The sequence below is a fragment of the Haemaphysalis longicornis genome, unplaced genomic scaffold (assembly GCF_048455015.1).
Source record: "Haemaphysalis longicornis isolate Haplotype H1 unplaced genomic scaffold, Haemaphysalis longicornis Haplotype H1 scaffold_2, whole genome shotgun sequence".
In the NCBI taxonomy this organism is placed as follows: domain Eukaryota; kingdom Metazoa; phylum Arthropoda; class Arachnida; order Ixodida; family Ixodidae; genus Haemaphysalis; species Haemaphysalis longicornis.
Window position 1 is genome coordinate 43,655,713 of NW_027526295.1, and position 13,737 is coordinate 43,669,449.

Below are 13,737 nucleotides of genomic sequence, written 5' to 3' on the forward strand. Positions count from 1 at the left end.
GTTCTTTTGACGCCCGTGTCGACGATTTCGCCCCTGTGTCAGATTCTACCTCGCTCGGAAAATGATTCGCGGCAGTGGGAGGAGCCTGCCGACTTGCGCCAATGGGGAGGCGCGCTCTTCACGGCGGCAGTTTGAAAGCGCGCGCAGCAGCTGGCTGGGCCCCCTCCGCGGCGGATATTTGGCGCGGATGATATTTTATAGTGCAGTTTTCTCCAACACTGTCAGCTCCTTTTTACCGCATGAGCAATTTAGTTTACATCTTGAGCTGCATTTTAACAAAAGGTTAGAAGCGGTCGCTGAAGCTACCTGCACCGCTTCACGGCAAGAGCCGGCGCCATGTTGCCGCCGCCTGCCGCATGCGCGGCGCATTTCCATTTTTTCTCGTTTTCTGATGATACGAATTTTCGGGTGATACGAATTTTTTTGACGCCCCTTCAGATTCGTATGACCGAGATTCCACTGTACTCAGATCAGGCACTTCAAGTGAGTTGTAAAGGAGTTGCATTCTCTGGACAGGACTTTTATGATTGACGTCAGGATAAAATAGCGGCGAGGAACGGCATCGTGTGGGGACATGAAAATTGATGGAAGTTAGCAAATCGGCAGAGTCAACAGCTCCATGAATGAGCTTGTGAAGAAAGCACATATTGAGGAGTGTTCTTCTGTCACTCAGTCTGCTTAATCCAGTGTGGTCGAGTATTCTGTCATACGTGTAATATATTTTCCTGAAAAGGTAACGATCATAATAGATTCTAACAAATCTCATCTGGACTCGTTCCAGAGACAGTGACAAGTATTGAGGAACAGAGTTCCATACAACCGAGCAGTACTCTAGCCGGGAACGTACAATAGCCCGAAACAGGGACAAATAGCAGGTAGGATCAGTGAACTCTTTCGTGACACGTGTTACGAGTCCAAGGGATTTCATTGCATCGCTGGCTGTTTTTTCAATGTGGTGTTTAAAACTTAGTGATGAGTCAATGTGCACACCCAAGTCCCGCACTGTTGACGCTCGAGTAATGGAACCCCCATGCAGCTTATACAAAAATTGAATCGGCACCTGTCGACGATGGTATGATATCACATTGGTCTTTGATGGGTTGATGCGAAGCATGTTTGCTGAACACCATGCTGACACGGTGTTGATGTCATCTTGTAGAAGAGAGCACTCGCTAGCCCTGTCTATAGGCCGAAAGATCTTAATGTCATCAGCAAAGAGGAGCATTTCAGAGTGTTGCATGCGCTCAGCCAAGTCATTGATAAAAATCAAGAACAACAAGGGGCCCAGGTTGCTTCCCTGAGGCACTCCAGAAGTTGAGCGAAATTCACCAGAGAAACAGCCCGAAACTCGCACAACGTTTGTACGGTTAGACAAGTAACTTTCAAAAAGCATCAAGTACATCTTACATATGCCATAGTTGTCCAGTTTCTGTAACAGCAAGGAGTGTGACACAGTGTCGAATGCCTTTGACAAATCAAAGTAGATTACATCAATTTGGTGTCTTGAATGCACTGCAGGGACCACTTTGCTAAGAAAAGCACACAGATTTGTCACAGGTGAACGACATGCCAGGAATGTTTTTATTACAATTCCATCTCGCTATCGCTCTCCTCTTTCTCGGAAGAGATCACCTCGGCGTCGGCGTCCTCCCAGGGACGATCATCTTCAGTACCGTTCATGCAGTTCGAAATTCCAGTCACCTTGAAGCTTTTTGCGACTACTTCAAACGACACGGCACTCCACACACTCAAAATCCACTCACACACTTGTTGGAGCGATGCCCGCTTCAGCCGTCCTGTAGGGGTCTTCTCATGGCCTCCAGCCATCCATTCCGAGTAGCATCGGCGAAATTCCGCTTTGAACGGACGGTTGACGCAGACGTCGAGCGGCTGCAGCACACTCGTCAGTCCTCCAGGAATAACGGCCAAGTCCGTACGAGTCGTGGCGAGTCGGTTCTTGACGCGGTCCGTCAAGTGGCCCCGGAAACTATCCAGAACAAGGAGGGCTTTCCGTTGTAACAGGCCTCCAGGTCTGTTTGCCCAGACGGTCTTGATCCAGTCAGCGACAAGGTCCTCGCACATCCAACCCTTTTTCTGGGCTCGTAAGATGATTCCCTGAGGAAACTTCTCTTTTGGGAGAGTCTTTCTCTTAAATACGACGTACGGCGGAAGTTTTCTGCCGTCTGCCGTGATGCACAGCATCACAGTGCATCTTTGACGTTCTGCGCCGGTCATGCGCACGGACACACTTTTCGCGCCTTTCAAATCCACTGTGGTGCTTTCTGGTGCGTCGAACCACACAGGAGTCTGGTCTGCATTCCCAATTTGGGAGAGGTCGTACTGATGCTCCCTCCTCAGACCATTCACAAAGCGATGGAACTTAATCACATGGCTTTCGTATTCACTTGAAAGCTTTTGACAAAGCGTCGTATGGCGGCGGATAGAGAGCTGGTTACGGTTCATAAACCACGTAATCCACCCCCGACTTGCTTTGAATTGGGCCTGGGGTATTTCCGTGTGGCGAGCGATGTTCAGGGCTTTCACGCGTATCATGTCAGTTGATACGGCGTAGCCGTCCCTTCGAGTGTCGACAACATATTTGAGAAGTTCGCCTTCGAGTTCCGGGTATTTGCACTTCTTGCCGCGAAACGCCTTTCGGCTCCTGTTGGTAGCGGCGAGGGCATCTTTCTGTTTTATCCAGTAACGCACGCGCTTCTCATCCACGTCAAACTTGCGTCCAGCTTCCCGCTTGCCGTGCTGCTCCGCATATTCAATCACTTGCAGTTTAAATGCTGCGGTGAACGATCTCAAACGCCGACCCATCGTCCCTCACCTGCGCTGGCTCAAACAGGGCTCACTACTACAGACGACACCAATCAGAAGAAACAACACAACACTAACGATGCGCCACACCATCGGCCACACTAAGGAATATTGGCGCCATCCATTGTTGGCGGAAGCAGGAAAAGCCGGCAGCGCCATCTAGCCACAATTGAACTAACTACATCTTTGTGGCGGGACTTTTTGAAATTTTTTTTTAAATTTCCCCCTCCAAAGTAGGGGTGCGGCCCTTACACGAGGGCGGCCCTTACACGAGGGCGGCCCTTACACGAGTATATACGGTATATATGAAATTTGTTTTTGTGTAAAATGACTACAGTCAAATTTATTCAGATTTTTATGGTTGACTTTTTGACAGTTTTCGGGAAAAAACTGCTGGAGGGATGCAGCTGAACATGGTACCAGTGGACTGTGCACATATCAAGGAGTGCAATAAGACTAGCATATCTGATCTGTAGCAGAAGTCATGACCATTTGAAGTTTGAGCTTGAAAGGGGGGAACCAGAAAAACCGCTTTTGCCTTCCAAGCCCAAACTTCTGCTACAGACCAGATATAATGATACTGTTAGTGTTATTGCACTCCTTGGTTTAAGCACTGGTACCGCGTTCAGCTGCATCCCTCCAGTAGTTTTTTTTTTTCACAAAAGCCCGCACTACAGTCACCGTGCAAGAGCCTGCGCTATCCCCTGTGGTCTAAAAAAAATGAAAGGAAAAAGAAAAAAAGTGCACCAACTGCAATGAAAGAAGTTGGAACCTCTTTTGATTTTAAATTAACGGAGGCGCTGTCAAAAATGCAACAAAAGTGGCGGCGATTCGTTTACCGGAAGCTGTCCTAACGTGTAAACATCCGGGTGCAGAATTAAATGGTGGCCAGAGTTGATGGTAATGGCATGAAGGAAAGGTCTTTTCAATGCAATCGCAAATTACTCCGTGCTGTGGGATGAAATTTACAACCTCGTCAAGGCGCAGTCGTTGAAAGCATGATTTGGATGAAACTTTCCAAGTAGATGGTGTAGTAGGAGTGTGTTAGCATGCGCAAACATCTCTCACTTTTGCACTAGTCGAAAAATCGAATAGTAGATATTCGATTCACGAATCGAATTATTCGCGGAGGTACTATTCAACTTGTATTCAAATATTCGAGTATTTGCACACCCCTAGTAATAAATGCAGGAACTCTTTGGTAGAGTTAAAGCAGTGCGGTAAAACAGAACCAAAGGCACCAGTACAGTTGCATTGGCACCTTTGTTGGCGGTACTAGTGTCACTAAATGAAGGCCTTTAGAGCAGTGGCACTCTTTCCTCCCGTTGCTCTGTGCTGCTACTACTATGGTCATCGGTCAGTTTGCATCATTTGCCGTCGATTCACCCATGGGGGCTGCCATCTTGTTTCTGGGTGCCGGTGATCATGACAGAACGCAGAATTTGTAAATGTTTCAAAATGGCTGCACTGTGATGTGTCACACTTACACGGTGGGCCACACGTTCAAAATAGGAAAGCCCCGTTCGTTGCCTGCTCGCTCACCTGTTTTCCCCACAGAGTGATGGGTAGGCATTATCTTACCATACTGGTGTGCTGAAGCTTGCCGCACAAAAGAAAAAACAAAAGCAAATGCATAGAGCGAAATGCTCATTGCTCATTTCACAAATGGCCGAGTGCAGAGACAGACTTTCGTACAGGAAAGGTGTCGGGCTAGGCTAGCTGCCAGTATTTGCAGAGACGCAGCGAAACACTACGGCCAAATAGGCAGCCGGAGGGCATTCTCTGATTTTCTTTTTGTTTTTCCAGCTGGCTTGATGTCAGAAATTGGAGTAGTCCATAACTTTTTCTAATGGGTCGATGGGTAAAAGGTAATGAGCATGCATGCAACGCAATGACTCCGATGTTTGGCAACATGCACCACAGATACAAAGCCTGTATAATAGCACAGCACATGTTTTGCTGCTTCTCCAAAGCCCGTTGGACCTTTGATCGTTGTCTTCTAAGTTGGCACAGTCTGCTGCATTTAAAGGGACCCTGCAACACTTGCCATCGACTACTAGTAATGTATCTTGGGATAAAGTCTATTGTCCCAGAAATCTCCTCCCACAAAAATTATGAAAATCCGTTCACAATTAACGAAACTACGCGCGTAATCGTTCCCTCTCAACTCGACCGCGGACGACACGACGAAAGCTGTGCGCTCTCTCCCGGAGAGGGGGCGGCTCGCGGCGTTCTCTTCGGCGGCCTTCGATATATCACATGCCGGGTAGTTTTCTCCTTGTCTCCGCAACGCGGAGGGGCCTATTTCCGGTCTGGTGCCACGAAAAAGCAGGCATGAGTGCCTGCTTGCAAATGCACGCTCGGGCTGGTAGGGCGTTTTTGAAGCAATAGACGTTTGTAGTCGAATGGTCCCGTTGAAAGGGAAGTATTGAGCTCATCACTCAAACTCCGCGCGCACTCAAAACACAAAAGAAATGGCAAAACTGTGCCTACAGGTTCAGGCATAGAAGAGGTTCGTACACAGCTATGACGACGATGGAAATGGGAGAATCTAGCCGCGAAGTTGACCAGTGACAGCCGATCGGGCAGCCGTGGCCTATGTGACGTCCCTTAGGCCATGCATAATGAGGACAACTGAAGAGAGAGCGGTTGGTTTTTCCGCGTCTTTCACATCGATTTGTGCGCTCACCGCTTCACGTGCACGTGTAATATTTGGCTCAGGTATTCCTGGCAGTGTAATCTAAACGTCGCGCAGGTTTACTTGCACTGCTAAAAGAGTGTTGCAGGGTCCCTTTAATTGATATAAGCAGTGATTACTCCTCTTGTCCATTTTATTTTGTCCTGGGAATATGTGCTGGTGTTGGTGTCACAACTGGCCCTTGCTGTATCTGAACTAAAAGGGTCTGAAGGTATAGTCGAAGGGTAGAGACAGACGTGGGGTTTCTGTCATAGCCGTTGGGGGGAAAAAAAAGGGGAAATTGCTTTGTACCCCTGTCACACGGCAAATCTAATGACATTTGGAGCAAATGTCATTCATTCTGTAATTAATTGATATCATTAAGTATTAATGATTAAATGTATAATTATTACCTGATTACATTCAAGGCGAATGGCATTTAGAGGCTGGATGAGGTTTAAGAGCTCATTCAGAGGCCAAATGAGTAGCCTCAACAGAAGTGGTGCGTTACTAGAGAAGAAAGTTCAGTAATAAACCAAGTACAGTGTAGACCATTTATAACATAACCACTTATAGTGCGGGACCGGATATAACGCCGGTTTTTGTGACCACCGCTTTACCTCCCATAGAACTCAACGCATAAGCATACCGCTTAAGATGCGGTTGGCCGAAGCACAATACCGTTTATAGTGCGGTTTTTCAGTGGTTCTGCTGATTGACCGGCGCAGCTGGGGCATCGTTTTAGGGTAGCAAAAGAAAAAATCGCCCTTCTGACGCAGCGCGCTCCTCTTGCTGTCCTTTAACTCCGACACACAAGAAAAGAATAGGCACCCCTTAGTTCGGCCGTACATGATAACCACAGCTGTCCTTGCTTGATGCACCTCGGAAGATAGCGACCGGCTCCCCGTACGCGCGCGGCAAGTTGTTCCTGTTAATTGTGAACCGCATGGCCTGTTTTCGTACACGAATCGTGCACATCGACGTTGTGCGTGCATTTTTTTCATGTCCGTGCCGACGATTCCGCCCTCGCGGTGGCTTCTTCGCGTGGCAGTGGGAGGAGCCTGACGACTTGCACTAATGGGGAGACGCGCACGTGATAGTGGGAGATTCGAACCGCTCCGAGCCGGCTAGCTGCGCCAGAGATGGTTAGGCCTACCACCGCAGTATTTTTTGATGGGCACTTTCACAAGCAGCGTGGATGGCAGTCTATATTCCACTTTTCGCCCATATTATCAGCTCTTTTCTTACACGAGCATCTTCGCTTGCGCCTCGTGCGGCATTTCAGCGAGCGGTTAGAAGTGGCCGCTGGAGCTGCGTGCACCGCTTTATGGCCAGTGCCGACGCCACGTTGCCACCTCTTACCGTGCCACACACACTACGCCAGTTGTATCCGCGCCGGCGTCGCCGCGCCTGCGGCGTGCACTGCATGTTTTCGCAGGAAATCGCTTCATGCAGTTCACGCTTTAGAACGTTGTGCAGATAAGCCACCGCCCTTTCCCGCTGTCCTGCGGGATCATGTCCTGCGGCATCTTCATAGGCGCTAAAAACGCAGCAATGGTCTTTCAAAACACAAACACAATGGAAGTTAAAGCCGCGCTCACTGTTTGTAAGACCGCACTTTTGCAATGTGTAAGGCCCTGCTGCAGTGGCTGATGTTAAAAGCAATACGAAATAAAGACCGTGCCTTCATTTTTAGGTGCTGTGATTTTGGGTGATGAAAAATGTCACCAACGGCTAATGTCGTTCACTTTGAATGACATTAGACTTGCCGTGTGACTGGGGTATTACTTTGCTGTGAATAAGCTCAAGGCCTCCTTGCCACTTACAGTCAAAGTCGTAGGTCTGCGCCTATGCTTTACAATGGCTGCCATTGCACGTGAGGATGCATAATGGAGGAGGTTCGCTTGTACGTGAAGATGAAGAGAAAAATTCCAGGAAGGGACCCTGAGGGGCCACTGTCTGTTGTCCCCTCTCACGCTTGCCTTATTGCAGGCTGCCGTGGCCAACGGTGTGTCGGGCAGCCGCTCCCCGTCTCCCCCTCGGAACAAGCGCCTCAAAAGGGCCAGCGAGGAGATGGAGAAGGAGGAGAGGGAGGGGGAGAAGGAGGAAGAAGAGGGGGAGGCCACGAGCGGGGGCGCTGACCAGCGGCAGGCTCAGGAGGCCTGGGCCCAGTACACGGCCCGCAACCAGTCCGTGGTCGTCGACACGTTCCAGGGGCAGTTCCGAAGCACGGTAAGGGGAAAAGGTCCACTCAATTCTTCGCTACCATTGCACATAGATACCATATTTTCCAGTGTATAAGTTGCGTTTTTTTTTCTGAAATTTTTGTTGGTGCGTCTTATCCACCGGTGCAACTTATGTGTGGAATAAGTTCGGTTTGTGGCGGCAGCGCGTGGTCTGTGCTCGAAAAGGTGCCTGTGCGCGCGTGATGTCAGCGCACGTTAGGAGACACAGCCTTGTGGTCTAAGAGAATTCGAAGCCCACCGCTGCGGCGTTTCTCATAGCCCGTATGTCACTTGGGGAATGATAAACCAAACAATTTGCAGATTTTTCTTGTCAAAAACAATGATAATGGCCTGCGACAACCGCGCACCACCTGCCACACACAGTAACTACTGTTCAGAATAAATGCAAAGTAACATCAAATTGGGTTGCAAAAACAAAATGCAGCTTATAAATTACTACAGACAGTTTTACTCTGAAAGAGGTAGATGTGCTGCTAATTTTTAAAATGAGCACTTGCTGATAACAAGTTTGAATTTCCGGGTTACTTCCGTCCGCCATGACCCCTTTAAGGGGGGAGGTGGGGATCGGAGCAAACTTTCTTATTTTTGGGCGTAGAGTAATGAAATTTGGTAGGTGCCTTGGAAAGCACTCCAAATGGTGAAATTTAAAGTTTCATAAAGATACCTTCAGTAGGTTTTGTGTTACGAAGATTTACATGTTGCCCGCTCGTGGAAAGCCTAGTGAAGTGACGAAACATGGTAGGAAGTTCTGAATACTTTTATATTGTAGTCAAAAGAACACTACAGGGTATGACATTCTTAGAATTTTTTTAAAGCCCTGCAGTTTTTTTGTATACAGCATTATTTACACCTGTAACTATTTGGGCACAACTAGCATTGGCATAAATACTAAATAAAAAAATAACAAGGCCCTAAATGGAAAATCAGGAAATGTCATACCCTGCAGAACACTTCAAGGATTCAAAAAAAACAAACGGGATCAAAATCTGTCCAGTGGTTGCGGTGGTATCCTCTCCACGAGCAACAGGGAATGCCTGAAACGCACTTTTGAGAAAACGGCTCTCAAAGTTTACCGAGCACTTGATGTCCCTCAAAAGGCACCAGACGCATAGTCCTTGCTGTCCTTGCTAGGGAATGACCTCTTGGGCTTTTGCCCCTTAATCTGATGTGCATGAGAAGCCTTCCTTGTTCGCTGACGATCTTTTTCTGCGGCCCTCTGGATGGCAAGGGCGCCTGGTTTGATGCCCAGTGCTGCGCAGACTTCGGTGTATGCTCGCAGGCTGCCCGAGTTGTACTTGGCAACTGCCTCGTGGACGGCTGCTTCGACGGTGAACAGGGAGGCATGCTCATCCTTGGACAGCAAGGACCACACAACCGAGTGGAGGCTCTCAGAAGCGTTCTGCGTTTTGTTCCCTCGGCACCGTTCCAACAGTTGGGGGTCAGACAGGCGCTGGTACACTGGCAGCAGTGCCTCTGCAACCCTGCTATGAAGCTTATACTTATGTGGTGGCTGTGGCTTCCCTTCTGCTTCGGCTGCTCGATGCTTGCACCAGCTCAAGGGGCCAGGTGGACACAACTCATGATGGGGCTCTGCGTCAGTGGATGTTATGTGATAGAAGGTGGCCATCACCGCCCTTTGCATTTCGTCCACCTCTGTGTGGTTTCGAAGGGCGTGACCGTAGTAGTTTGTCAGCTTTTTTATCAGGTCTTGAGTGAGGCCACCTCTTCCACCCAGTGGCTCACCCTTTTTGGCCTTTCCCTTGAGAGCCCGAAGGTTTGTCCCCATCCTTTTCTTGACGTGATTTATACAATCCTCTTTAGTGAGGGGTATAAACCCATAGGGCTGGTCCTCGCACAACGCCAGGTATGTGCGGCTGTCACCATCGCAAATGATGGTAGTATATCGCAGGCCATTTCTGCTCAGTGAGCGCCTCAGCAGCATCAGTGCAGCCTCCACTTCCATTCGGCCCGAGGAAACATTGGTGTTCTTTTGGCACTGGTGAGCCTCTTTCCACTCGGGGTACTTGGGGTCATCTTCAGCTGGCCCAAGGGTGCATCCAAGGCAGAAGTTCGACAGCACTACACAGTCGAGCACGAGTCCGGTGTAAAACTCTATCACACAGCCAACACCGATGTGGGAGCTGTGTCCTCGCGTCAACCATGTGCCGTCGTACACAACGGTTATGTTGTTTACAAAGTTAACTTCCATTTCTGTGTAGACATGCCTCACAGCCTGGGCGGCATCAGCAAAGATGTTGCGTGCAGCTTCTTCAGCAGCTGGTTTGACAGTTTTTTTTAGATGGGCCTGATACGTTTTCTGGTGCAAACCCCTGTGCGAGACATTCATCGTCACCCAGAAGTCGTTTAGGGCAGTGGGCCCTTTGCCAATGGACCTTATGGCCTGCATAGAGCGCACGTTCACGTCAAAAACTCTTGCTCCCTCCTTTCTTTCAGAAGACCACTGAGTGTCGATGGTTCCACAGGAGGAACAATTCATGACCATCTTGACAGCTAGGCCCAGCTTTGTCTGCCGCTCTACTGCCAAGGTCGGCTGTAAACAACATGGACAGAGTGCATGGGCCAATAGAGAGTTCATAGCTGCCATCTGGACGATTATGTATTCCTCTTCAGAGGCGGCAGGAGTTTCGGCAGTTCGCGGTTTCGTTAGTTTCAGTTTGCGCTCAGATGCGGAGATGGCCGCGAGCGACTCGCGGACAGCCGATGCACGCGCTTCCACCGCTTCGGCAGACACAAACGTCGGCTGAATATGCGCCTGTATAGTGCGATGGGGCGAAGAAGGAAGCTCGGAGCCGCGCTGACGATCCTTGGCTTGCGGGAGATGAGCGCCGGTGGAACCCGAAAATGCTCTTCCGCTGTCACTTGTCGACGGGAAACACAACTAGGCACGGCACGGCGCCTCTTTGAGCCTTGCAGGCGTTGCTTCCGGTGATGGCGATGTTCGGCGCAAACGTTTGGAAATGCGACGCTCTCGGGCCGGCGAACGCGCAGCTCTGCGCTGATGTGAAGTCGCATCCGACGGCACGCGCGTCACCGCGCGCCCGCGCCGCAGCTCCGCCGCGTCGGCGTAGCTGGTTGACAGGCCGGGATCGAAGCTGGCATCACTATCACTTGTCGGTTGTTGGGAATCAGAAGTTACGCTGACGACTCGTTCCGGTGATGGCGAACCCACCTGCGAGTTGTCCGGCGCTTCGACGGGTGCTTGGCGTGAGGTCCCTCGCTTTGGAGGTGTGCGCTTTCGCTTCCCGTACGCAAGATGAGTCTTGCGTTTCTTTGGAAACTTTCGATGCACCATTCTTCGAATTCCGCCTAATGCGGACGCGTTCGAACGAAACTCCAACTCTAATTGGCAAACTTTGATAAAGAGCGCACGGAGAGAAGCTGTAAAATGCAACTATGGAGCCGCCATGACAGGCAGACGACGCGCGCCCATGGCGCGAAATGTTGAAGGTCACCATAACAACAGCCAATGGCGGAGCCCTTTCTTCAACCACACTGAGCGCAGCCAATGGGCGGCCGCCTTTCATCCGCGATCGCTCATGACCTTCGTTTTGTTTTCTTCTCTTTGCGCCCCTATCACATGATAGCGGTGAGCGAAAGCCCCGGCAACATGTCGCCGAAAGTGCGGCCTTTTAAACGATAGGAAGATGGCGGCGATCCGCGCCCGTAAAGGTGAGATATGGCGCCGCGAAAATGGGTGTTTTTCGGGCATCGCGATCGGTTTCGCTTCCACCTCCGCTGACAAAATAATTTTTTTAATGCATTTAGAGGCCGTTTTTTGGCGCGATATTTTTACACAGCATAGAATAAGAGTTCTGGAAGCCAAAGCAGGCAGTTTCGAAAAATCAATTTTTTCGGCGATTTCCGCGACCCGATCCCCGCGTCCCCCCTTAATGCGCTGATCTCGCTAACCATGACACTTCTTGCAAGGCGAGAAAGTTAGGATGCAAAGTTCATACTATGTGCAGCTGCATTTGCACAGGAACATAGAAACCGGGCCGCTGCGGGAAGGCAGTTCAAGGTTAGTGAAAAAATTATACGGGACTGGCGCAAAGCCACCAGGGTGCTCCAGACTACGAAATCGACAAAGCAGGCCGACCGCGGCAAGAAAGCACGCTGGCCGGAGCTCGAGGATTGTCTGCGCACGTGTGTGCTCAAGCATCAAGCCAAAGGTGGAGAATGACAGCGATGCGCTGGTGGAACTTCCTCTTGAAGTTGCTGAATTATTTGCTGGTGAGTCGGAGGAAGAAGGCTTCGATGGCTTTGCCTAAATGCTGTCTGTAAGTGCATGCCATCTGTGTGTATCAAACCATTTTTGAGAAGTTGGTTCTGTCTAGACTTTGGACGGTATATGCACATTTCTAGCACTTCTTACCTGGGGATGCGTTCATAGGTGGCAGCCGCAGCAACGATGTACTTTCGCCACACTTTTTAACGAACTGATCTTGTATGAGTGTACTGAATTAACAAGTGCGTCTTTGTACAGCGGTGCGACTTATTTAGTTTTTTTTTTTCAGAAAAACTCGTTTTGAGGGGGGAGCGACTTATACAAAGGTGCGACTTATAGACTGGAAAATATGGTGTATATATATATACATATACACTCCATAGACATATATATGCGTATTTATGTACGTATATATACGTATATGTATCTTTATATATGTATCAAGATACATATACAATGTAGACCCAACAATCCTTTGATAACATTGTTGGGTCCCTGTGTACATTGTATGTGTATGCTTTTTTTTTTTTCGTTTAATTAAATCAATATCAAACTTTAAACTTCAAACGTCAAACCATTGTAGAAGTGAATTGCGGGATGCTTGTCACAGAGCTGGCTGTAAGAGGCTTGACCCATCGTGGGCTTGCCAACCTCCCGCAACAGCGCACCTGACAGAACTTGGTTGGCAGCGTAAGCACTGGGGCTGCCTTTGGATTTGTGGGGTTATAGAGAACACCCTGAAAAGTGTCATGGTGGTGAGAGGCAAAAGTCTGGCTTTGAGTTCTGGTTTGTGGTTACAAGTATTAATCATTCGTTTTCAGGCAAGCGCCGTGAAAGTTACAGAAGGTGCAATGCTCCGGTTAAAACAGTAACCTGATTTGTCTGTACCATTGCGGGGAGGCGGGTCAAAAATTGCAAAGAGAAGGGCAAAGGAAGTGGCAATCAATAATATAAATAAATTGACATTTCCTGAGTAAAGCAGCTTTCAGCCTACCGAGCTTGTTTCCCTAGGAATGTGTGTTTGAGGCCAAGCATCAATTTATAGTTGTCTGAAATTGGATGCAGAAGCAGCCTGCAGCTTTTGAGTTTTTTTCGTTTGCTTTGTAGGGTCGTTGCTGTAATCCCTACCTTGCTGGCAGCAGTGTCTTTTTGTCTTGGTATGTCCCTCTGCAACTGCTTTGCAAACAAGTTATGCCCAAGACATAGGAAAAAATCTACAGGCGATACAGTAAGCCTTTACCCTGCCAAAATGCCGATGTTAGGGTTGCGGTTAGAGGCCTCCATGGGCTTACCTAAGTGGAGCACAGGCAGTCAGTAATGTTCACCTCGAAAGGGTCAAATACGAAATCTGTCAGCCATTGGCGGAGGAAATGCTCTGTGCATACGTTGTGCTCTTTGGTGTCAAGTTGACATTTGCCTGAAACGTGGCACAAGCTAATGAGTGACCGGAATAAATGACCTGCAGTAGCAGGCGGGGAGGGGCAAGTGGACCAGCCAAAGCGAGTGGGCTAACAGAGCCTGGCAATCTTAGGATACATGCAAAAGCTTCATGCTGGGTTAGAAGTCATCGACTGATTACCGTATTTACCCGAATTTAACGCGCACCCGATTTTCCTGGCAAAAAAAAAAAGAAAAAACTTGCGCCTCCGATTGTAACGCGCACGGGCCTTTGTGACCCAGACAAACGAATGCAAGAGAAATGGGCGATTTATTTCCCGAAGTAATCTCACTCATCTCACTCCTCG

General features: G+C 49.1%; 2 protein-coding genes across 6 annotated transcripts in view; one reads left to right on the forward strand and one right to left on the reverse strand.

The window, feature by feature from the left end:
- LOC144168858 (uncharacterized) overlaps positions 1-13,737 on the forward strand; it is a 95,650-nt gene that overhangs the window by 48,212 nt on the left and 33,701 nt on the right. For all 5 annotated transcript variants that reach the window (XM_077697851.1, XM_077697849.1, XM_077697850.1 and 2 more), the window contains exon 7: positions 7,493-7,732. In XM_077697851.1, the coding sequence (XP_077553977.1) occupies positions 7,493-7,732 (240 nt within the window). The remainder of the gene's footprint in view (positions 1-7,492; positions 7,733-13,737) is intronic.
- On the reverse strand, positions 7,755-10,480 carry LOC144168860 (uncharacterized). Its single transcript, XM_077697853.1, has one exon. The coding sequence runs from the start codon at positions 10,349-10,351 to the stop codon at positions 8,837-8,839; it is 1,515 nt and encodes a 504-aa protein (XP_077553979.1). The 5' UTR covers positions 10,352-10,480; the 3' UTR covers positions 7,755-8,836.

Excerpts from the sequence above, each read along its gene's own strand:
- LOC144168860 (XM_077697853.1), bottom strand. The coding sequence starts at position 10,351 with ATGGCAGCTATGAACTCTCTATTGGCCCATGCACTCTGTCCATGTTGT.